The 24,043-nt window shown below is 49.0% G+C and overlaps 1 protein-coding gene across 1 annotated transcript; it reads left to right on the top strand.

Moving 5' to 3' along the window:
• The first annotated feature begins 20,743 nt into the window (after positions 1-20,743).
• Positions 20,744-22,646, top strand: LOC119323752 (chloroplast stem-loop binding protein of 41 kDa a, chloroplastic-like). The gene is made up of 6 exons (XM_037597460.1): positions 20,744-21,150; positions 21,239-21,360; positions 21,467-21,569; positions 21,649-21,787; positions 21,868-22,145; positions 22,228-22,646. The coding sequence occupies exons 1-6, from the start codon at positions 20,788-20,790 to the stop codon at positions 22,417-22,419; spliced, it is 1,197 nt and encodes a 398-aa protein (XP_037453357.1). The 5' UTR covers positions 20,744-20,787; the 3' UTR covers positions 22,420-22,646.
• The last annotated feature ends 1,397 nt before the right edge of the window (positions 22,647-24,043 follow it).

Genomic DNA, 24,043 nt, shown 5'->3' with positions numbered 1-24,043 from the left:
GAGGTGGTGGGAAAAATCACATTTTTTCAAAAACTGGCTTAAGTTAGACCAAATGCCCCCTCCGGAATGCGGTCATTTTTTCGACCACCTCCAAATGACTTCAACTTTTGCACACATGATCTATTGCACAAACAAAGGTTGGTTCCAAAGGTTTTATATTTTTTTGAATTTTTTATTAATCTATAATGCCCTCTAGACTGACTGGACAAAACATCGGTCTATACCTCAGGGGGGCATTGTAAAAAATTCTTTTTCCAAATTTTCTTTCATAGCCATGATTGGCACATGTGGGTCACCATGTTCAAGAAAGTTTGTGTGATTTGAAGGTGGTGGGAAAAATCACATTTTTTTCAATAACATTTGGGTCACAATTTTTGAATTTTATGAAATGAAGGAATATGTGCTCAGTTATTGGAATATTTGATCATATGGTGTAGTATTTGCTATTTTTGCTTACTCAAATGAAGGAAATATGTCATATGTGTCGACGAACAATTTCCACTTACTTCACTAAAAAACATTAATTTACTTAACCCAAAGTTTTACATTTGGTCAATTTTGCTTATGGGCAGAGCATGTTGCACATGGCCACAGCCTGGGAATTTATTGCACCATTGCAACAGCATGTTCCACATGGCCGTAGCATGGGAAGTGTTTGCAGCATGCCTGATCAGTGAAGCAACACTGATGCGGCATGTCTGATCATTGCAACAGCTAAATTGAAGCAAATCATACATGTAAGGAACCAAAATGGCAAATTTAAGGGACACAAATATAGATAGAAATATATACTACTGCCATAGATAGCAGCATCCACACAGCACACTTGCTGATGCAGACCACTACCATATTAGATATGTTTCGACCGCACATCACAGTACTGCACTTAGATAAAGTTCATACTAAATTACCACCACAAGTTTCCACCATCAGAACACCACACAAAGTTCACCAAAAGGACTGGGCCTTCCTACATCATACGACAATGAGGGTCTAGGGCAACTACAAGTCAGGGTTTCAGGACCTTGTGGAGGGCAGAATGCTGAGCCCTGATCTTGTAGTCATGACTGCTGATGGATGTAGCCCGACAATGCTCCATCAGATGCTCCAGCAACCCAGACCTGGGCTTGGGCCTGCTGCAGTAGGGGTACCAGTACTTGTCAGACTTCCAGTTGTAGTACTTAGCAGGTCCTTGGGCCCTGATCTTCAACTCCTCCTTCTCTTCAAAGGACTTGGCGTTCCCCTGGACCACATCATCTCCAGATTCATACTGCACACATTAATGACTGACATTAATACATTATGCATTCAAATACTATAAACATCTAACACTAACTCAATGCACAAATAACATTTCAACTAGGCCTTACCTCGTACGGCTCATCCTCATCACTGTCATAAGGGTCGTACCCAGATGCGTCCCACTTCCTCTTGTTGCCAACAAGATCCTCCTTCTGCTATATTGTCAACCAAGCAAGTCATTTACAAGGAATTGAATTGCAGTTCAAATAATGTCATTACAAACAAAATTGTGAATGTGAACCACATTGGTATGTTGCAAGTGACCAATATTGTCAATATATTTTCCAATGCAAAATATTTTAATATGAAACCTACAGATAAACAAATAAAGCTACCTAAACAATTTGTTTTTGCATAATGATGGAAAGCTCCAATCTATATTGGACAACATAGCTAATATAAATACATATTCTGGAAAACTTTCTAATTACAGGAAACCTACACAAAAGAATAATTCAGATGTACCTAAGCATTTTTTGGGATAATACAGCAAAGCTCCTACACATATTAACATAATGCAGTAGTTAATTAGGTACAACTTCAACTATAAATGCATACATCTTCAACAAACAACTAAAATTTCATTACTTACCTAAACAACAACAAATTATACTATAGATGTATCTTGTATCATCTAAATCAATTCATTGCCACATCATAATTAATGCATTCCAAATCAAATATGTTTCCATCCAATATCATTGAATCACAGATCAAATCAAATAATCATATATGTCTGCAGCATTGAACTACAGATCTAATAATCATATATGGTCTATCTGACCTTAAATTCCCCCTTAAATAAGGTATTCAACCTCATACTAATTAAAATCTAACAAGCAAAAATTCCAGGACTAATCTAATAAGCATCTGAAAAAACCCCAAGATGCTTTTATCTCTGAATCAACGGCATTGGAGAGGATGTTCAATGCTGTAAATATCTCTGAAGCAATTGCAAAATTCCACTGCTAACCCAAACTAAATAAGCATAGACTGCCCCTTCCCCCCTCCTTCAGAAGCCGCATTCCAACACAAACAAAATCCATCCATTGAGAAGCTCTTTTTGATTAACATGACAACACCAATTACATGAGCACATCCTTCACTATATTTACAACCAAACTAATGCACCATCTAATCACCTCAGGTAGACAATTTCCAAAAACACAAGGCCATGCACAACCCATCTCATAGCCTCTGCCTGACAGGCATCAATCAAGCATCAAAGAACTGCAACTATGACAACATGCATCAATGAAGTATCTAAGAATTGCAACTATGACAGGCATAATCCCTAGAACTAAGCATCCATTTAATTAATCATCAATAGAGAAGTATATATTTGACTAATCCATCGTCTAATCCTCAAGCCAAACACCTACAGAATTGCGCAAATTCCACTACTAATCTCATAAGCATCTGAAAAATCCCCATCCCTCAATCCGGCTACTTCTAACCTAATCTAATAATCATATGAGGTCCACCATTCTTGCACGAATCAAATACACAAAAACCCTAATGCAGAGAAAACCCCACATCCTACAAGTCTAACCAAAGAACCTTCTGACCACAAACCCTACAATCTAAAAACTACCACATTAAAGTGATAAGCACATTCCTTCTGCTCCGCCTGCTCCTCGCCAGAGCCGGCCTCCACCTTATCCACCTTCTCCACCTCGTGCGCCTCGCCGGAGCCCGCCTCCACCTTCTGCGCCTCGCCAGAGCCCGCCTCCACCTTCTGCGCCTCGCCGGAGATCGCAGAGCGGGCGCATCTGGCTGGACTGCGCCGCTGCATCCCGCCCCCGCCTTCTCCAGATGTGCAGCGGAGGGAGCACCGCGCTGGACGCCGGCACGTCCCCTCACAAAGGTGCCCGCAGCGACCTGCCGCACCTGCTCCACCAGATCTGCGCCCCAATCCGGGCGCTCACCTCCTGCGTCCGCCATGGCGATGGAGAGGATGCGGTGAGGGAGACGAGGAGGTTGGAGAGGAGAGGGAGTGGGGCTCGTGGGGAGTGGGGAGTGGAGATAGGGAGACGATGCGGCGGGGGTAAATGGTGGGCGATGCGGCCGGAGGTGGTTGCCGTCCACATTTATATGATGGGAAAGTTTTGGCAACCCCTCGTGACACGTGCTGCCCCACGCGCGGGCGGCTGCAGGCGTGCACGAAACGCCGCCGTATACGAATACGAGCATACGGCCGGGCATACGATCTAACCGGGCCCGTACGGGCCTTCCAGGGCTCCTCGACGGCTATACGCGGGGGCAACAAAGACGATCGTGCCCCTCGTTATGAACCGTTTTTGGTTCATCCTGGCCGTCGATGTGTTTTTCCACCTCGCGTTCAGCCCAGGGGGGAGCACCGGAGCAGAAGCGATCGGGGGCATAAACACTAAATGCTTCTTCTTCTCGGTTTTGATTAACCAGTAGTGATGGCAAGCGGTAAGAAAGATTGTGACCGTCAAGTTCTGCAGACATGCCGATCGTCGGAGTAGGCCGCCGCCGCCGGCACACCAGCAAACATAAGGAAATTAATATTACTTAATTTCTCAATCAAATCAAACCATGTGCACTACGCCTAATCACCCTGTTTAACTGTTAGCAACTTAGCATTCGTCCGCCAAGAGGTGGACATGATGCAGAGGCTGGGGAGTCCCCCTTTTCGAAAAAAATAAAATCAGTGTCCGTCCTTTCACTTTCATTCAGGAGCTCCTTTCCATCAATTATCTGCTTACAAGGTTTCACGGCATCACTTTCTGATCTCAGTTACAGTTATAGCAGGGTTGCCATTTTCTAGCTGCACATGATGCAGTTTGTTAGTAGTTGGGTAGGGCCGTAGGGGAGTGGGTACCTTGACGATACAAATGCCGTAGCTGCCTCCGCAGCCGCAGTTCATCAGGTTACTTCAACTCAACTCAGAAAATAGTCCACATTATGTACGTAAAGCCCAGTCCGCCTATTGCGAGAGCTGCTATACTTACGAGGTTTCCCGTCCGATTTTAGTACGATTTTGCGCGTCTAGCCGTTCCTTGGTAGAATGAGGGTCCAACACGCCAATGGATTACTAATCGTACTATAGTCGGACATTGAAGTGTCGTAGAGCAGTATTTTTGGCTTATTCCTTAGCCACCGCATGCGTTGTTCCTAAACCCTAAACCCCAAATCTACAAGACGTGAACAGCTAGGGCGACGACGAGATGACCTGCCGGGGCCTCCTTACCTCGCCGCTGGAAGACGATGATCTCCTCTCGGAGATACTCCTCCGCCTCCCCCCGCTGCCCTCCTCGCTCCCGCGCGCCTCACTTGTCTGCAAGCGGTGGCGACGTCTCGCCACCGACGCCATCTTCCTCCGCCTCTTTCGCAGTCGCCACCGGAAGCCCCCGTTGCTCGGCGTCTTCGGGAAGTTCGACGTTGCCGGAGAAATCATGTTCACTCCGATTCTCGACCCTCTCAATGAAGCCAAGCCCGTGCATTCGCCTCCTCTTTGCCTGCCGCTATGGCGGTCGGTGGCGGGGAGGGGAATCCGGGTGCCTCTGTTCTGGTTAGTAATTCAGATTAGAGTGTTTTAGTCCTTGCAGGCGAGACGCTCGGACGGATAACGACGCTTCTTCGATTTTCTCTTTCGGGCTCCGATTCTCTCGGAGTTCATTCGTCTGGATGTAGTCGATGGAGTTCCGGTGTAGATTCATGCTGTCTCCTTGGGACGGTGAGGTTAGGGTTTCTCGTCATGTGGCGAGATTTGGTGTCAGGTGTTTCAGATCTATACAAGGGTTTCACAACGACAACTACGGCTCCATGGCATTGTTTCTTAAGGGCACGTGCACAAAGACTTTCCGGCTGTTATCGATAAGGTCAAACTGCTCAAGTAAGGAAGCGACGATAACGTCACGTCGGCGGCTCATTCCGATGGCAATACTGTCCTTCGGTGGTCTCGGAATCTCGATACAAATTTTTATTTTTTGAAAGACCCAGCATACTGCTGGCGTTTCACTGGCGTTTCATTGATAAGAAGAAAGCAATGGGGAAATACAAAGGGTGGGATGAGGGTCCTAGGACCAATCGGTACAAAAACTGATGAGAGAGAAAAGAAAAGAAAAGAAAAGAAAAACTTCTCTTAATCTAACTTCTCATGGTGGATCCCAAAAGGGGCTCTCTAGGTGTGTTGCTCCCGCTTGTCGCCAAAGTTCAATGGAGTGCTCGATGGCCTGTGTGATGCCTTGCACTGACGGTATTTTCCCCCTAAACACACATCGGTTCCGCTCTTGCCAATGCTCCCAGCATGTTAGGAGCATGATGGCGTTGCTGGCCCTCTGCAGCACCGGCTGGGTGTTTGCCGCTATCTGCTAGAAAACAGTGACGACGCTGTCTTCCTGAAACTGTTGCCCTGGGTGAAACTGTTGGCATCCTCGTCTTGCGGCCACCCTCTCCCAAACCTCACGGGCCAGTGGGCAGGCCCAAACTAGGTGGTATGCTGTCTCCAGGTTGTGGACGCAGAGCGGGCAAAAATAGTTGTTCGGCCAGCCGCGCCGTTGCTGTCTACCGCACGTCCATAGACGGTTCTGCAGGAGGAGCCAGTTGAAAATCTTAATGCACCCCGGCACCTTTGCTTCCGAGATCAGCTTCTGCCAGTCAACATGAACACGTCCTCGAAACTGCACGGCATAAGCCGAGCTTGCCGAGTATAGGCCGCTCGCCTCAAGAGTCCATCTAATCTTGTCCTTGCTCCCGTCAGTTAGCACAATCAAGGAAATAATGCGGTGTAGCCTGATAAATTCCGGCAGGAGTGGCTGTAGGTTCCTGTGTCGCAGGTCTTTTATCCAAGTTTCGCCTGTGAGCGCCTCGCGCACCGTCCTATTTTTTCGCCTAGAGTGCGAGTAGAGGAGGGGGTATGAGGCGGCTAAGTTGTGCGGCCCGATCCAGGAGTGCCAGAAGAGGGCCGTTGCGCCGTCGCCGATGGTGATCGTGGTCACTGCCCTGAAAAGGCTTTTGTCGATGTTGCTGCACGGTGGCTCTGTACCAACCCATGCTCGCTCCGGGTCGGTCCAGGATGTCCAGAGCCACCGCAATCTAAGGGCTCGACTGAACCGCTCGAGGTCGAGGATGCCCAGTCCTCCGTGCGACGTGGGAGCGCACACTGTTGTCCAATTGACCTTGCAGCTACCACCTGTGATCTCCTCATCTTGCTTCCATAAAAATCTGCGCCTGCACTTGTCAATCTCCTTTAGAAGCTTCTTTGGCACTCGAAGGACAGTCAAGGCGAACATAAGCATGGCGCTGAGGATGCATCGAACCAGCACACGTCGACTAGCCAATGGTAGCAGCTTCCCTTTCCATTCCGCGAGGCGGGCTTTGATCCTATCTATGATGAACTGTAGGTTCGCGAGTCGCAGCCTGGCTAGCGTCAGCGGCAGACCCAGGTAAGTCGTTGGGAAGTGCCCCATTGTTCCTCCAAAATTTTGCAATATGTGCCCTAGGTCTATATTTTCGCATCTAATGGGTAGGGCCATCGACTTTGAGGGGTTGATGTGCAGCCCCGAGGCTGCGCCAAAATCACGAAGAATCTCCATGAGTGCATCGATCTCCTCCCTAACAGGGTTTGCAAAGATAACCGCGTCGTCAGCGTAGAGGCTAAGCCTAACCTTTATCTCTCGTCCTGGCAGCGGAGCAATGATGCGTTGCTCAGCTGCAGCCTGGAGAAGGTGGTGGAGTGTGTCGATCGCCAGGATGAAGAGGAAAGGTGACAGTGAGTCGCCCTGCCGTAGGCCTCGCCGGTGCCGGACCTTCTTTCCGGGGATGCCGTTGAGGAGGAAGGACGAAGAGGAGGAGGAGCGCAACAGTGCTATCCAATCTCTCCAGCGCGCACTAAAGCCTCTTTGTTGCAGAAGCTCGAGGATGTACTCCCATGACACGTTATCAAAAGCCTTTGCTATGTCCAATTTGAGAAGAAGAGCTGGTGTTCTCCGTCGATGCTGGGCCTTGATGCAGTTTTGAACATATAGGAAGCTATCGTGAATGCACTTAGTCCTAAGAAAAGCCGATTGCGCCGGCGAGATGAGCGTATGGATCACACTAGCAAGCCTGAGGGAAAGTACTTTGGAGATGAGCTTTGCTATGGAGTGGATAAGGCTAATCGGCCTGTAGTCGTTGATTGTCGTCGCTCCGTCTTTCTTTGGCAGTAGTGCGACGATCGCAGTGTTGAGAGCTCCAAAATTGTAAAACCGATTGAACGCATCCATGATGTCGTCTTTGATAGTTGCCCAGCATGCCCTGAAGAAGGTGCCAGAGAAGCCGTCCGAGCCCGGCGCTCGATCTGCCGGTGACGCCTTGATAGCACGCCACACCTCATCCTCCGTGAATGGGTTGTCCAGACCTCCACCCTGCAGCCTGGGCATGTCAAGTGAGCGCCAGCCAATGGTTGTGCCGCGGTGTGCTGCCGTGCCCAGCAAGGAGGAGAAGTGGTCGTAGATCAAGGTTTCCTTGTCCTCCTGCCTGGTGACTACACCGGACGGACCGTGGAGCATGTGGATGAATGCTTTCCGTCTCCTGGCAGTTATCTTCGCTTGGAAGAAGGCGGTTGGCGCGTCTCCAACACGCAGCCAAGTAATCCTAGATGCATGGCGCTTCCGTGCTCGGTCAATTGCAGCAAGGCCTAAGATTTTGAGTTTAAGCATTTTCCTAAGGTGAAATTCTGCGTCAGAGAGGGCTCTAGTTTCTTGAGCAACGTCTAGGCGTAGGACTACTTCTGTTGCAATGTGCATATGAAGCTTGGCCCCTCCAAACTGAGATTTGCTCCAGATTTTGAGATCCATAGCTACCCTTCTCATTTTCTCATGTAGCCTCGCAAAAGCGCATCGTGTTGTTGTTGGGCGGTTCCAGGCCTATTGCACCGTTTCCTGGAAGCGCGGGAATTGGGGCCAGAAAGACTCAAATCTAAATGTTGCTGGACGGCGAGGGGCTGTTGCAGGCGCGAGGAGCAAAGGGCAGTGGTCTGAGCATGAAGTTGATGCAGCATGCAGGAGGAAGGATGGGAAGAGCCCTTCCCAAGCGATGGTGCAGAAGAATTTATCGATGCTAACTAGGGTGGGGTTTTGACGCTCATTGCTCCAGGTGAAGCGACGGTTTTTGCACTTGATCTCGCGTAGGCCACCAACATCGATTGCTGCTCTAAATTTACCCATGAGCCTGCGGTTGATGTTGGTGTTATTCTTATCTCTAGCCTCATATATAATGTTGAAATCGCCGTTAATGAGCCACGCTTGGCCAATTGGCGGGGCGACTCTAGCTATTTCCGCGAGGAAGTCATCCTTCCTATCCTCATCAGAGGGCCCATAAACCATGGTCAGCCAGAATTCTTTGCCTAATCCTCCTGTCTTTACTTTTGCTGTGATAGAGAACTGCCCTATCGAGTGAGATTGCATCGTCAGCATGCTGGAGTTCCAGAAGATGGCCGCCCCTCCCCTGGTTCCAATGGCGGGGAGAACTATGCACTGGTCGAGCCAGGTGCCTCCTATTTCTCTAGCTAAGCTGGTGGACCAGCAGTCGATTTTAGTTTCCTGTATGCAGAGGATTGCTACTTTGTGCGTGTCGGCAGCATCGCGGATGACCGAGTGCCTCACCGGCGTGTTTAGTCCTCTCATGTTCCAGCTCATGATTGGTATGTTAGTGTCATCCATGGGGTAACCGAAAAAAGCTCTTGCTATGGTGGGGGTGACCAGGGTGGTGCACATCAGATTGCCGACGACTAACTACTACAGGATTCATAAAACACAGGAACACCTTCCGTACAACTTGGGGTTGCCGACGGCCACCAATAGGCCCAAAACCCCGCTGGCGAACATCTAATCCTCTAACCTGGCTACTGAGACAGTGCATCATGCAGGAAATAAACCCTAACTCTACCCAGCTAACTGCTGGTCGTCGACGGCCGAACACTAAGCTACGGACCTCTAACATGGGGACTGGGGCACCGCGGCATCTTCTTGCTGGCTGGGCATGCCAGCGATCGCCTTGAACGTGTGGGCGTCGAGGCAGGTGAGCTTCGCGATGGCCGCAATGTCGTCGTCAGACAAGGGCTCGTCGAAACAGCGGATGAGGGCCTCAGCAGCCCGTGCCGTCATCTTCTCCTTTGGCCCAAGGACGCCGAGGCCCTGCACCAGCCGGAGCGTTGCCCTCTGAGAGACCGGCACCGGGGAGGGGTTTGCAGCTGTTGGGTTTCATAGTAATTTCAAAAATTTTCCTATGCACACGCAAGATCATGGTGATGTATAGCAACGAGAGGGGAGAGTGTTGTCTACATACCCTTGTAGACCGTAAGCGGAAGCGTTAGCACAACGCGGTTGATGTAGTCGTACGTCTTCACGGCCCGACCGATCAAGCACCGAAACTACGGCACCTCCGAGTTCTAGCACACGTTCAGCTCGATGACGTTCCCCGGACTCCGATCCAGCAAAGTGTCGGGGAAGAGTTCCGTCAGCACGACGGCGTGGTGACGATCTTGATGAACTACAGCAGCAGGGCTTCGCCTAAACTCCGCTACAGTATTATCGAGGTATATGGTGGCAGGGGGCACCGCACACGGCTAAGGAATAGATCACGTGGATCAACTTGTTGTGTCTTTGGTGCTAGCCCTGCCCCTCTATTTATATGTTGAGCCCCGGGGTCGAAACTTGGAGCAAAAGCCTCCTCAAAGTCGGTTTTGCCCGAAAGGCAAGAGTCCCACTCGGACTCCAGGACCAAACGCCACAATCCTTGGCGTCTGGCCCAGACGCCATGGGCCTCGGCGTCTGGCCCAGGGCCAGACGCCAGGGTCTCCGGCGTTTGGCCCCTGGCCTCCGCAAAACTCCTTTTTGCACCGACCTAAAGCCTCATGGGCTTGACCCCTTGGCCTAACCATATCATCCAATATATGAATCTTTACGTCTCGACCATTTCGAGACTCCTCGTCATGTCCCCGATCTCATCCGGGACTCCGAACTCCTTCGGTACATCAAAACATGTAAACTCATAATATAACTGTCATCGTAACCTTAAGCGTGCGGACCCTACGGGTTCGAGAACAATGTAGACATGACCGAGACACATCTCCGGTCAATAACCAATAGCGGGACCTGGATGCCCATATTGGCTCCTACATATTCTACGAAGATCTTTATCGGTCAGACCGCATAACAACATACGTTGTTCCCTTTGTCATCGGTATGTTACTTGCCCGAGATTCGATCGTCGGTATCCAATACCTAGTTCAATCTCATTACCGGCAAGTCTCTTTACTCGTTCCGTAATACATCATCTCACAACTAACATATTAGTTGTAATGTTTGCAAGGCTTATGTGATGTGTATTACCGAGAGGGCCCAGAGATACCTCTCCGACAATCGGAGTGACAAATCCTAATCTCGAAATACGCCAACCCAACATCGACCATTGGAGACACCTGTAGTACTCCTTTATAATCACCCAGTTACGTTGTGACGTTTGGTAGTACCCAAAGTGTTCCTCCGGTAAACGGGAGTTGCATAATCTCATAGTCATAGGAACATGTATAAGTCACGAAGAAAGCAATAGCAACATACTAAACGATCAGGTGCTAAGCTAATGGAATGGGTCATGTCAATCAGATCATTCAACTAATGATGTGACCTCGTTAATCAAATAACAACTCATTGTTCATGGTCAGGAAACATAACCATCTTTGATTAACGAGCTAGTCAAGTAGAGGCATACTAGTGACACTCTGTTTGTCTATGTATTCACACATGTATTATGTTTCTGGTTAATACAATTCTAGCATGAATAATAAACATTTATCATGATATAAGGAAATAAATAATAACTTTATTATTGCCTCTAGGGCATATTTCCTTCAGTCTCCCACTTGCACTAGAGTCAATAATCTAGTTCACATCGCCATGTGATTTAACAGCAATAGTTTACATCACCATGTGATTAACACCCATAGTTCACATCGCTATGTGACCAACACCCAAAGGGTTTACTAGATTCAGTAATCTAGTTCACATCGCTATGTGATTAACACCCAATGAGTACTAAGGTGTGATCATGTTTTGCTTGTGAGAGAATCTTAGTCAACGGGTCTGCCACATTCAGATCCTTATGTATTTTGCAAATTTCTATGTCAACAAGGCTCTGCATGGAGCTACTCTAGCTAATTGCTCCCACTTTCAATATGTATCTAGATCGAGACTTAGAGTCATCTAGATTAGTGTCAAACTTGCATCAGCGTAACCCTTTACGACGAATCTTTTTCCATAATCGAGAAACATATCCTTATTCCACTAAGGACAATTTTGACCGCTCTCCAGTGATCTACTCCTAGATCACTATTGTACTCCCTTGCCAAACTCAGTGGTATGGCATACAATAGATCTGGTATACAGCATGGCATACTTTATAGAACCTATGACTGAGGCATAGGGAATGACTTTCATTCTCTTTCTATTTTCTGCCGTGGTCGGGCTTTGAGTCTTACTCAACTTCACACCTTGCAACACAGGCAAGAACTCCTTCTTTGACTGTTCCATTTTGAACTATTTCAAAAATTTATCAAGGTATGTATTCATTGAAAAATCTTATCAAGCGTCGTCATCTATCTATATAGATCTTGATGCTCAATGTGTAAGCAGCTTCACCAAGGTCTTTCTTTGAAAAACTTTTATTCAAGTATCCTTTCATGCTTTGCAGAATAATTCTACATTATTTCCGATCAACAATATGTCATTCATATATACTTATCAGAAATGTTGTAGTGCTCCCACTCACTTTCTTGTAAATACAGGCTTCACCGTAAGTCTGTACAAAAACTATATGCTTTGATCAACTTATCAAAGCGTATATTCCAACTCCGAGATTCTTGCACCAGTCCATAAATGGATCGCTGGAGCTTGCACACTTTGTTAGCTCCCTTTGGATCGACAAAACCTTCCGGTTGCATCATATACAACTCTTCTTCCAGAAATCCATTCAGGAATGCAGTTTTGACATCCATCTGCCAAATTTCATAATCATAAAATGCGGCAATTGCTAACATGATTCGGACAGACTTTTAAGCATCGATACAAGTAAGAAAATCTGATCGTATTCAACACCTTGAACTTTGTCAAAAACCTTTTTCAACAAGTCTAGCTTTGTAGATAGTAACACTACTATCAACGTCCGTCTTCCTCTTGAATATCCATTTATTCTTAATGACTCACTGATCATCGGGCAAGTCAATCAAAGTCTACACTTTGTTCTCATACATGGATCATATCTCAGATCTCATGGCCTCAAGCCATTTCGTGGAATCTGGGCTCATCATCGCTTCCTCATAGTTCGTAGGTTCATCATGGTCTAGTAACATGACTTCCAGAACATGATTACCGTACCACTCTGGTGCGGATCTTACTCTGGAAGACCTACGAGGTTTGGTAGCAACTTGATCTGAAGTTTGATGATCATCATCATTAACTTCCTCACTAATTGGTGTAGGAATCACTGGAACTGATTTCTGTGATGAACTACTTTCCAATAAGGGAGAAGGTACAATTACCTCATCAAGTTTTACTCTCCTCCCACTCACTTCTTTCGAGAGAAACTCCTTCTCTGGAAAGGATCCATTTTAGCAACGAATGTCTTGCCTTCGGATCTGTGATAGAAGGTCTACCCAACAATTTCCTTTGGGTATTCTATGAAGACGCACTTATCCGATTTGGGTTCGAGCTTATTAGGATGAAACTTTTTCACATAAGCATCGCAGCCCCAAACTTTAAGAAACAACAGCTTAGGTTTACTGCTAAACCATAGTTCATACGGTGTCGTCTCAACGGATTTAGATGGTGCCCTATTTTGAAACGTGAATGCAGCTGTCTTTAATGCATAACCCCAAAACGATAGTGGTAGATCGGTAAGAGACATCATAGATTGCACTATATATCTAATAAAGTACGGTTATGACGTTCGGACACATCATTATGCTGTGGTGTTCCATGTGGCATGAGTTTGTGAAACTATTCCACATTGTTTTAATTGAAGACCAAACTCGTAACTCAAATATTTGTCTCCGCGATCAGATCGTAGACACTTTATTTTCTTGTCACGATGATTTTCCACTTCACTCTGAAATTCTTTGAACTGTTCAAATGTTTCAAACTTATGTTTCATCAAGTAGATATCCCCATATCTGCTCAAATCATCTGTGAAGGTCAGAAAATAATGATACCTGCTGCAAGCTTTAATATTCACCGGACCACATACATCAGTATGTATGATCTCCAACAAATCTGTTGCTTGCTTCATTGTTCCGGAGAACGGCGTTTTAGTCATCTTGCCCAAAAGGCATGGTTCGCAAGCATCAAGTGATTCATAATCAAGTGATTCCAAAATCCCATCAGCATGGAGTTTCTTCATGCGCTTTACACCAATATGACCTAAACGGCAGTGCTACAAATAAGTTGCACTATCATTATTAACTTTGCATCTTTTGGTTTCAATATTATGATTATGTGTATCACTACGATCGAGATCCAACAAACTATTTTCATTGGGTGTGTAACCATATAAGGTTCTATTCATGTAAACAGAATAACAATTTATTCTCTTACTTAAATGAATAACGGTATTACAATAAACATGATCAAATCATATTCATGCTCAACGCAAACACCAAATAACACTTATTTAGGTTCAACACTAATCCCGAAAGTATAGGGAGTGTGCGACGATGATCATATCAATCTTGGAACCACTTCCAACACACATCGTCACTTCACCCTTAACTAGTCTCTGTTTATTCTGCAACTCCCGTTTCGAGTTACTAATCTTAGCAACTGAACTAGTATCAAATACTGAGGGTTTGCGATAAACACTAGTAAAGTACACATCAATAACATGTATATCAAATATACTTATGTTCACTTTGCCATCCTTCTTATCCGCCAATCACTTGGGGTAGATCCGCTTCCAGTGACCAGTCCCTTTGCAGTAGAAACACTTAGTCTCAGGCTTAGGATCAGACTTGGGCTTCTTCACTTGAGCAGCAACTTGCTTGCTGTTCTTCTTGAAGTTCCCCTTCTTCCTTCTGCCCCTTTTCTTGAAACTAGTGGTCTTGTCTACCATCAACACTTGATGTTTTTCTCGATTTCTACCTTCGTCAATATCCGCATTACGAAGAGCTTCAGAATCGTTTCCGTTATCCCTTGCATGTCATAGTTCATCACGAAGTTCTACTAACTTGGTGATGGTGACTAGAGAATTCTGTCAATCACTATCTTATCTGGAAGATTAACTCCCACTTGATTCAAGCGATTGTAGTATTCAGACAATCTGAGCACATGCTCACTAGTTGAGCGATTCTCCTCCATCTTTTAGCTATAGAACTTGTTGGAGACTTCATATCTCTCAACTCGGGTATTTGCTTGAAATATTAGCTTCAACTCCTGGAACATCTCATATGGTCCATGACATTCAAAACGTCTTTGAAGTCCCGATTCTAAGCCGTTAAGCATGGTGCACTTAAACTATCAAGTAGTCATCATATTGAGCTAGCCAAACGTTCATAACGTCTGCATTTGCTCCTGCAATAGGTCCGTCACCTAGCGGTGCATTAAGGACATAATTCTTCTGTGCAGCAATGAGGATTTAACCTCAGATCACGGATCAAATCCGCAACATTGCTACTAACATTTTTCAACACAATTTTCTCTAGGAACATATCAAAATAAACACAGGGAAGCAACAACGCGAGCTATTGATCTACAACATGATTTGCAAAATACTACCAGGACTAAGTTCATGATAAATTTAAGTTCAATTTAATCATATTATTTAAGAACTCCCACTTAGATAGACATCCCTCTAATCCTCTAAGTGATTACGTGATCCAAATCAACTAAACCATAACCGATCATCACGTGAGATGGAGTAGTTTTCAATGGTGAACATCGTTATGTTGATCATATCTACTATATGATTCACGCTCGACCTTTCGGTCTCCGTGTTCCGAGGCCATATCTGCATATGCTAGGCTCGTCAAGTTTAACCTGAGTATTCTGCGTGTGCAAAAACTGGCTTGCACCCGTTGTAGATGGACGTAGAGCTTATCACACCCGATCATCACGTGGTGTCTGGGCACGACGAACTTTGGCAACGGTGCATACTCAGGGAGAACACTTCTTGATAATTTAGTGAGAGATCATCTTATAATGCTACCGTCAATCAAAGCAAGATAAGATGCATAAAAAGATAAACATCACATGCAATCAATATAAGTGATATGATATGGCCATCATCATCTTGTGCTTGTGATCTCCATCTCCGAAGCACCGTCATGATCACCATCGTCACCGGCGCGACACCTTGATCTTCATCGTAGCATCGTTGTCGTCTCGCCAATCTTATGCTTCCACGACTATCACTACCGTTTAGTAATAAAGTAAAGCATTACATCGCGATTGCATTGCATACAATAAAGCGACAACCATATGGCTCCTGCCAGTTGCCGATAACTCGGTTACAAAACATGATCATCTCATACAATAAAATTCAGCATCATGCTTTGACCATATCACATCACAACATGCCCTGCAAAAACAAGTTAGACGTCCTCTACTTTGTTGTTGCATGTTTTACGTGGCTGCTACGGGCTTAAGTAAGAACCAATCTCACCTATGCATCAAAACCACAACGATAGTTTGTCAAATAGACTCCGTTTTAACCTTCGCAAGGACCGGGCGTAGCCATACTTGGTTCAACTAAAGTTGGAGAGACAGTCGCCCGCAAGCCATCTCTGTGCAAAGCACGTCGAGGGAACCGGTCTCGCGTAAGCGTACGCGTAAGGTTGGTCCGGGTCGTCTCGTCCAACAATACCGCCGAACCAAAGTATGACATGCTGGTAGGCAGTATGACTTGTATCGTCCACAACTCACTTGTGTTCTACTCGTGCATATAACATCAACATAAATAACCTAGGCTCGGATGCCACTGTTGGGTTTCGTAGTAATTTCAAAAAATTTCCTACGCACACGCAAGATCATGGTGATGTATAGCAACGAGAGGGGAGAGTGTTGTCTACATACCCTTGTAGACCGTAAGCGGAAGCGTTAGCACAACACGGTTGATGTAGTCGTACGTCTTCACGGCCCGACCGATCAAGCACCGAAACTACGGCACCTCCGAGTTCTAGCACACGTTCAGCTCGATGACGTTCCCCGGACTCCGATCCAGCAAAGTGTCAGGGAAGAGTTCCGTCAGCACGACGGCGTGGTGACGATCTTGATGAACTACAGCAGCAGGGCTTCGCCTAAACTCCGCTACAGTATTATCGAGGTATATGGTGGCAGGGGGCACCGCACACGGCTAAGGAATAGATCACGTGGATCAACTTGTTGTGTCTTTGGTGCTAGCCCTGCCCCTCTATTTATATGTTGAGCCCCGGGGTCGAAACTTGGAGCAAAAGCCTCCTCAAAGTCGGTTTTGCCCGAAAGGCAAGAGTCCCACTCGGACTCCAGGACCAAACGCCACAATCCTTGGCGTCTGGCCCAGACGCCATGGGCCTCGGCGTCTGGCCCAGGGCCAGACGCCAGGGTCTCCGGCGTTTGCCCCCCTGGCCTCCGCAAAACTCCTTTTTGCATCGACCTAAAGCCTCATGGGCTTGACCCCTTGGCCTAACCATATCATCCAATATATGAATCTTTACGTCTCGACCATTTTGAGACTCCTCGTCATGTCCCCGATCTCATCCGGGACTCCGAACTCCTTCGGTACATCAAAATATGTAAACTCATAATATAACTGTCATCGTAACCTTAAGCGTGCGGACCCTACGGGTTCGAGAACAATGTAGACATGACCGAGACACGTCTCCGGTCAATAACCAATAGCGGGACCTGGATGCCCATATTGGCTCCTACATATTCTACGAAGATCTTTATCGGTCAGACCGCATAACAACATACGTTGTTCCCTTTGTCATCGGTATGTTACTTGCCCGAGATTCGATCGTCGGTATCCAATACCTAGTTCAATCTCGTTACCGGCAAGTCTCTTTACTCGTTCCGTAATACATCATCTCACAACTAACATATTAGTTGTAATGCTTGCAAGGCCTATGTGATGTGTATTACCGAGAGGGCCCAGAGATACCTCTTCGACAATCGGAGTGACAAATCCTAATCTCGAAATACGCCAACCCAACATCGACCATTGGAGACACCTGTAGTACTCCTTTATAATCACCCAGTTACGTTGTGACGTTTGGTAGTACCCAAAGTGTTCCTCCGGTAAACGGGAGTTGCATAATCTCATAGTCATAGGAACATGTATAAGTCACGAAGAAAGCAATAGCAACATACTAAACGATCAGGTGCTAAGCTAATGGAATGGGTCATGTCAATCAGATCATTCAACTAATGATGTGACCTCGTTAATCAAATAACAACTCATTGTTCATGGTCAGGAAACATAACCATCTTTGATTAACGAGCAAGTCAAGTAGAGGCATACTAGTGACACTCTGTTTGTCTATGTATTCACACATGTATTATGTTTCCGGTTAATACAATTCTAGCATGAATAATAAACATTTATCATGATATAAGGAAATAAATAATAACTTTATTATTGCCTCTAGGGCATATTTCCTTCAGCAGCTTGGCGGGCACTCTGCCTGACCGGCGTGGCGTGAGGCCGAGCCCTGGCAGGCGTCTTGTTCCTTGCCGGTGACTTCCCAACGATTGCCGACGCTGGCTTGGAGAAGAGGGCCAGCCGGGGCTCGTCGTCAGCTCCATCCTCTCTGAGCTGCATCTCCGTCACCCTCTGCGTGACCACGCCCAGATGCATCTCGTGCGTGTCCGCAGCCAGCGGGGTATGGCGGGCCAGGGAAAGGGCCGGACCCATGTCGAAAGAGACGCCGCTGCCTCCGTCTTCCACGTCGTCGAAGCAGAGAGGCTTGTCGAGCTTGGCGGCGATCTCGTTGTCCATCTTCGAGGCCATGGCGTCGGGGCGGGGAGGGGGAGATAGGTTCTTTTTTGCGCCTTGGAAGAACACCTCGACCGGGTCTGCCACCGCCACCGGCTCCCCAGCATGGTCCTGGCTGAGCGGGCGCAGTGGAGCAAGTAGCGAGGGGCCGCCCGACGACTCCGCCACCATCGAGCCACCGTGCATGCGCCGGGCCATGCTCTTTCCCCGGGCTTTGGGCTGGCGGGAGGGTGCAGCTGCCGCCTCCTTCCTCTTGGTGGGCTCGACCGCGGCCTGCTTGTCGATGCACAGTTGTCGGCCCCGAGGTGCGCCCTGACGGTGGCGCGAGGCGGGGGTGCGGCTACGCGAGCGGCCTGTTGGTGGTGCTGGGGCAGGGGCCGAGCCGCGGTCGCTGGCACACCCCCTGCCAAGGAGTGTGTCCTTCCAGCTCCGCCTCTGGAACCCGGGGTCACCCCCGTCGTCGTCGCGCCGGCCCTCAGTGGCCGGCATGCCCCTGCACCCTGTCGAAGCGACACAGGGTTGGGGACGCAGGGTAGGTGCCGGGGCAAGCGCCGACCGGCCGTCCTCCACGCGCTCTGCCCAGACGCCCGGCTCGATCCTTGGGAAGGGGCACTCGTCAGGCTCGTCGTCATCGGAGGGGACACCGCTCTGCGGCGAGTTGGAGGAGCGCGGCGAGAGCGGGGTCTAGTCTTCCACGCGGTCTAGGTGGATGAGCAGATCGTACTGCAGCAGCTCTGGCGGTGGCGCAACGACGCGGCTCGGCGGGGAGTAGCCCACCATCTCGTCGACGCGTCCCGCGCCCCGGGCGTGCTTCCAAATTGTGCGCTTCGTGGGGATGTGGGCAACATCCCAGCACCAGACCCAGCAAGCGAACAACTTGGTGTCGACGCGCTCGTGGGTTCGGCTCTCGAGGCGGTCGACGATGACCTTGTCGCCAATGGCCTCGATCGCGCCCTCGATCGTCCAGAGCTGCATGGGGAGCCGCTCGATGACGACACGAGCATGCATCATCCACTTGAGCCGGACGGCGTGGGCGTCCTCCCGCCATGGCTCGAGCAGGAACGGCACGCCATCCACCGACAACGAGCCGCGCCGCACCTCCAGGTCCTTGTGCGCCGGCATGGTGAAGTAGACGAAGAAGTCTTCAGGGTCGTGGTTGGTGATGCGGAGCAGGTGTGGGGGGATCTTGAGGTCGCACTCGATCGCTCGGCCGAGGGAGAGCGGGCTCGCCGCATGCGCCTTGGTGCCCACCGCGGTGACCACGACCGCGTGCTGGTTCAGCAGGAAGAGCTGATGCTCCATCGCCGGCGACGAGGCGATGACCTTGTGGCTGTTGCGTGGGCGCCGGCCGTGGTTGATGAGGGTGCCCGGCTCCATAGCTTGGCGCGGAGCTGCATGCGAAGGTGGAAAGGTCAGGCGCTCGCGGACTGGCCGGCGCGGGGAGCGCGGAGGGGCAGCAGCCACTTTGTTGCGGGGATTCTCAGAGCACTCGCGGCCGAAGTGGCCCTGGCGTTTGCAGATTATGCACCTGAGAGGGTCTCTACAGTCTACTCTACGGTGGCGGTGGCTGAGGCAACGGAAGCAGAGGCCCTTGAATCTGCTTAAAAAGGCGTCCCTGCCCGCCGAGTGCCCGTTGGAGCGACCGTGGCGAGGTGGCCGGCTCCTTCCTTTCTGCCTAGCACTAAATGGATCCTGGCTGGCGCGGCAATTCTTGCGCTATTGCTGGATCTCCCATCCAGCTTCAATGTCGCCGGTGACCGGAGAGGGAGGGGGATTCGCACTTACCACAATGGGTTTTAGGCGGGGGCGCTCAGATGGGGGAGCCACGCCTCCAACCGCCGGTCTGAAGCCAGCGTCTTCGAGACCCGCCCCGGATCCAGACGGGTGACAGCTTGGGCTCCGGGGAAACCGCGGCGACGGGGTGAGAGGGGACGCCGGCACCTCCGACGGACCGCTGGATCCGCCCTAGATCTCCTCCTTTTCGGGCGTCTCCCATCCAGCTCGCAGCTGGCGAAGCCGGGGCACTCGCAGGGGAGCGAGGCGGCATAGCCCCTAGGCCGGCAGCCGGAGTAAAGGGGGTAGGACGGGTGGGTGGCCGCCGCGGCTGGAGTGGCCCGCGGCGCGTGTAGTGGGGAGGGAGGGAGGGAGGGAGGGAGCTCAGAATCCTGTGTGTCTGTGTGTCCTCGATGCAATTTTTATTATGTTTGAGATGCTTTGTACTTCCGGTGATTTGTTTGATCACATTTGCAAAAAGAAATTAAAGAAACTAAATTTTGGGAATGGGTTAGAGATGCGCTAAGTACGTCGTTTCACAAGTTAAGGAACAAATAGAGAAGCTGAGTGGACCAGCACAAGGGAGAGGCCCATGGCTCTAGGCCATCAACGACCCGACAAATTCAATCGTAGCATAGCGCACATGGCCTCACAGGTCGCAGCTACAAAATCTCCCCTATCCCAGCACCCCGTGCCCGCCACTCATCACTCCCTCCTCTCATCCCCTCCTCCTCCTCCTCCTCCATGGCCTTCTCCCCGGCCACCACCGCCACAGCCGCGCGCGCGGCGGGCGCATTCACCTCGGGCCGCGTCTCGAGCTCGCCGCCGCCGTCGCTGTCGTCGCCGTTCCTCCCGCGGGTGGCCGGCGCGATCGTCGCGAGGAGGGGAGGACGCGGGGCCCGTGCGGCGGCCTCGCCCGTGCGCGCGCAGGCCGCCGGAGCCGCGAAGAAGAACGTGCTGGTCGTCAACACCAACAGCGGAGGCCACGCGGTCATCGGGTTCTACTTCGCCAAGGCGCTCCTCGCGGCGGGGCATGCCGTCACCGTGCTCACCGTCGGCGACGAGGGCTCCGACAAGATGAAGAAGCCGCCGTTCTCCCGCTTCTCGGTGTGTGTGATTCAGTGACCGGACCTGATCACTGTGTCGTTTGCAATCGGAGGCTTTCTGTACCCTGTTTCTGATGGATCCTGTGCAGGAGCTGACGAGCGCCGGGGCCAAGACGGTGTGGGGTGACCCGGCGGACGTGGGCGCGGCCGTCGGCGGAGCGTCCTTCGACGTCGTGCTGGAGAACAACGGCAAGGACCTCGACGCCGTCAAGTATGCTCGACTGACAGCTGCCTCTGTTTCTTGCCTTGCCACAGGGCTCGTCCAGTTCAGAGTTCAGACTTGACAGCAATCCAATGTGATTTTTGGCTGCGTGCAGGCCGGTGGCCGACTGGGCCAAGTCGGCCGGGGTCGGCCAGTTCCTGTTCATCAGCAGCGCCGGGATCTACCTTCAAACCGACGAGCCGCCGCACGTGGAGGGGGTAATTGTTCCATCACCGGCCGATCAATGTTCTTTGATTGGTCACACGCAGCCCGTCATCCTGAATTCCTGATTCACAGGACGCCGTGAAGGAGAGCGCCGGGCACGTCGGCGTGGAGAAGTACATCGCGGCGGAGTTCGGCAGCTGGGCCTCGTTCCGGCCGCAGTACATGACCGGCTCCGGCAACAACAAGGACTGCGAGGAGTGGTTCTTCGACAGTAAGAAAAAATCACTGACAAATTAATTACTTTCTGACATTGCATTGCCTTCTTGGAGTAAAATCAAATGAAATTGGCAGGAATCGTGCGGAAGCGGCCGGTGCCGATCCCGGGGTCGGGGATGCAGCTGACCAACATCTCGCACGCGAGGGACCTGGGCAGCATGCTCACGCTCGCCGTGGAGAACCCCGACGCCGCCGCTGGGAAGATCTTCAACTGCGTGAGCGACCGCGGCGTGACGCTCAACGGCCTGGCCAAGATGTGCGCGGCGGCCGCGGGCGCCGCCGTCGAGATCGTCAACTACGACCCGGCCGCCGCCGGCGTCGACGCCAAGAAGGCCTTCCCCTTCCGCAACATGGTAACAAGAACACCGATCGACATATAATCGTTACGTTCGCAATCTCCGTCATGGATTGGAGCCTGAACGAAGATGGTTGCAGCATTTCTACGCGGAGCCTCGGGCGGCCAAGGAGGTGCTGGGATGGACGAGCACCACCAACCTGCCGGAGGACCTCAAGGAGCGGTTCGCCGAGTACGCGAGCAGCGGCCGGGGAGAGAAGGCCATGACCTTCGACCTCGACGACAAGATCCTCGCCGCCGTCGGGGCGGCGCCGGTCGGCATCGCCGCCTAGGAATGTTCGTCCTCCGATGCGCCGCAGCGGGAAAACCATTTTGAAAACACAGCCGCCTGATTATCGTACATACAGAGGACACAGAGCAAAATCTAATTATGTTCGGAGAAACAATTTCCTTTTTCTTTTCGAACGTGTGAGCCTGATGCAAGTAGCTGAATGCCTGAATCAGATATCTGATCACTTCTGCATATTTTGCTCATCGCCAATCCGTTGTGATTATTTTATACAGAAGGAAGGTTCAAACGAACGAAAAAAACAGAGGAGATATAGGCAACCACACGGCAGATATGTTATTTCGATTATACTAGGACTAGTCGTCAACCCGTGCATTCGCACGGGCTAGTCAATAAGTTTTTATGCATTTATTTTGGCATAAATTAATGTCTTTCATGAAAGGAAAAAAGTGAAACACCCATCCATCCAAGTCAAACTCAAGCACATGAAGGGTGTCTCCATTTTTTCCTTTTCTATTAATTCAATTCTAAATAACAAAATATGATTCAAATAATTTCTTCTAACTCTTTGTTGTTTATTTTTGTTTTGTTTTCAATAACCTTACTTCTTTGTATATCCGATATGTGCTCAACTAAATAATTATAATTATTGTTGCCGTGTTTATGTTTTTTCAGTGTTAAAGTCATTACATACTATAGAAATTTGAAGGAAGTGATTATAGGGACTGGAAGGAGAGAAGATTTATTGGGAATTAGTGATTTTAGGCTTGTATCAACTACTTGTAGAAAATATATAAGGATGACATCACTACATACTAATTTGGTCGATTTGAGGCTTGTATCAACTACTTGTACAAATATATGTGAGGATGATATCACTACATACTAATTTGAGCCCTAAGCATCAATGAGCCATGTGTCCTTGCCATGCATGTGCTGCAGCAAAACACAACGCATGTGAAGTCGACACATAAAGATCTTCAATTTTGCCACAAGCACTGACAGAAAAAAGTGAACTTATATATCAACCCTCAATACAAAAAGGAAATTATAGATCAATCTATGTATACAAACGTTGGTTTCAATGTTGCCATTGTAAACGGATCTCCATGCATCAATGGATGGTAGTACACTCCTTGATGTGTTTGTATCAAGACTACAGATTAAAGACCTACTGCTCACGGAGCTAATTTTAGGTTATTGTTAAGTTGATGGTGCTACTGCCTAGCCTCCACGGATCAACGACGGCAATGTCTAGCTTAAGTGTTCCGTGCGTGCATGTTGAAAGATATCTTTATACTCAAGTGATACATGCTTGACGTAATCTCTACTCCTAATGGACGAATTGGTTGAATAGTCCCCCCCACTTTCAACCGATTTATTTTCAACCGGTTTTTTTTCAACCGGTTTTTCTTCGTCCCACCTCCCACCACCCCCCTCCCACCGGTTTTTCTCTTTCTCGTCTGGCCGACAATACCCAACGTATTTATGGTAATCAATCACAATTAATCCACGTATGGTAAGGCTATAAACTTAGAAATCTCAAATATGATAATTATAGTAATAAATCAATCCATGTATGGTAAGGCTATAACTAAGGAAATTTCGAATATGGTAATTATCACCAGAATCAAAGCTTTCCAAAAAAGTTCTTCTTGCCATACCCT

The sequence above is a fragment of the Triticum dicoccoides genome, chromosome 6B (assembly GCF_002162155.2).
Source record: "Triticum dicoccoides isolate Atlit2015 ecotype Zavitan chromosome 6B, WEW_v2.0, whole genome shotgun sequence".
NCBI lineage: Eukaryota > Viridiplantae > Streptophyta > Magnoliopsida > Poales > Poaceae > Triticum > Triticum dicoccoides.
The sequence above is the reverse complement of the archived record's forward strand: the minus strand, read 5'-3'. Positions and strand labels throughout refer to the sequence as shown.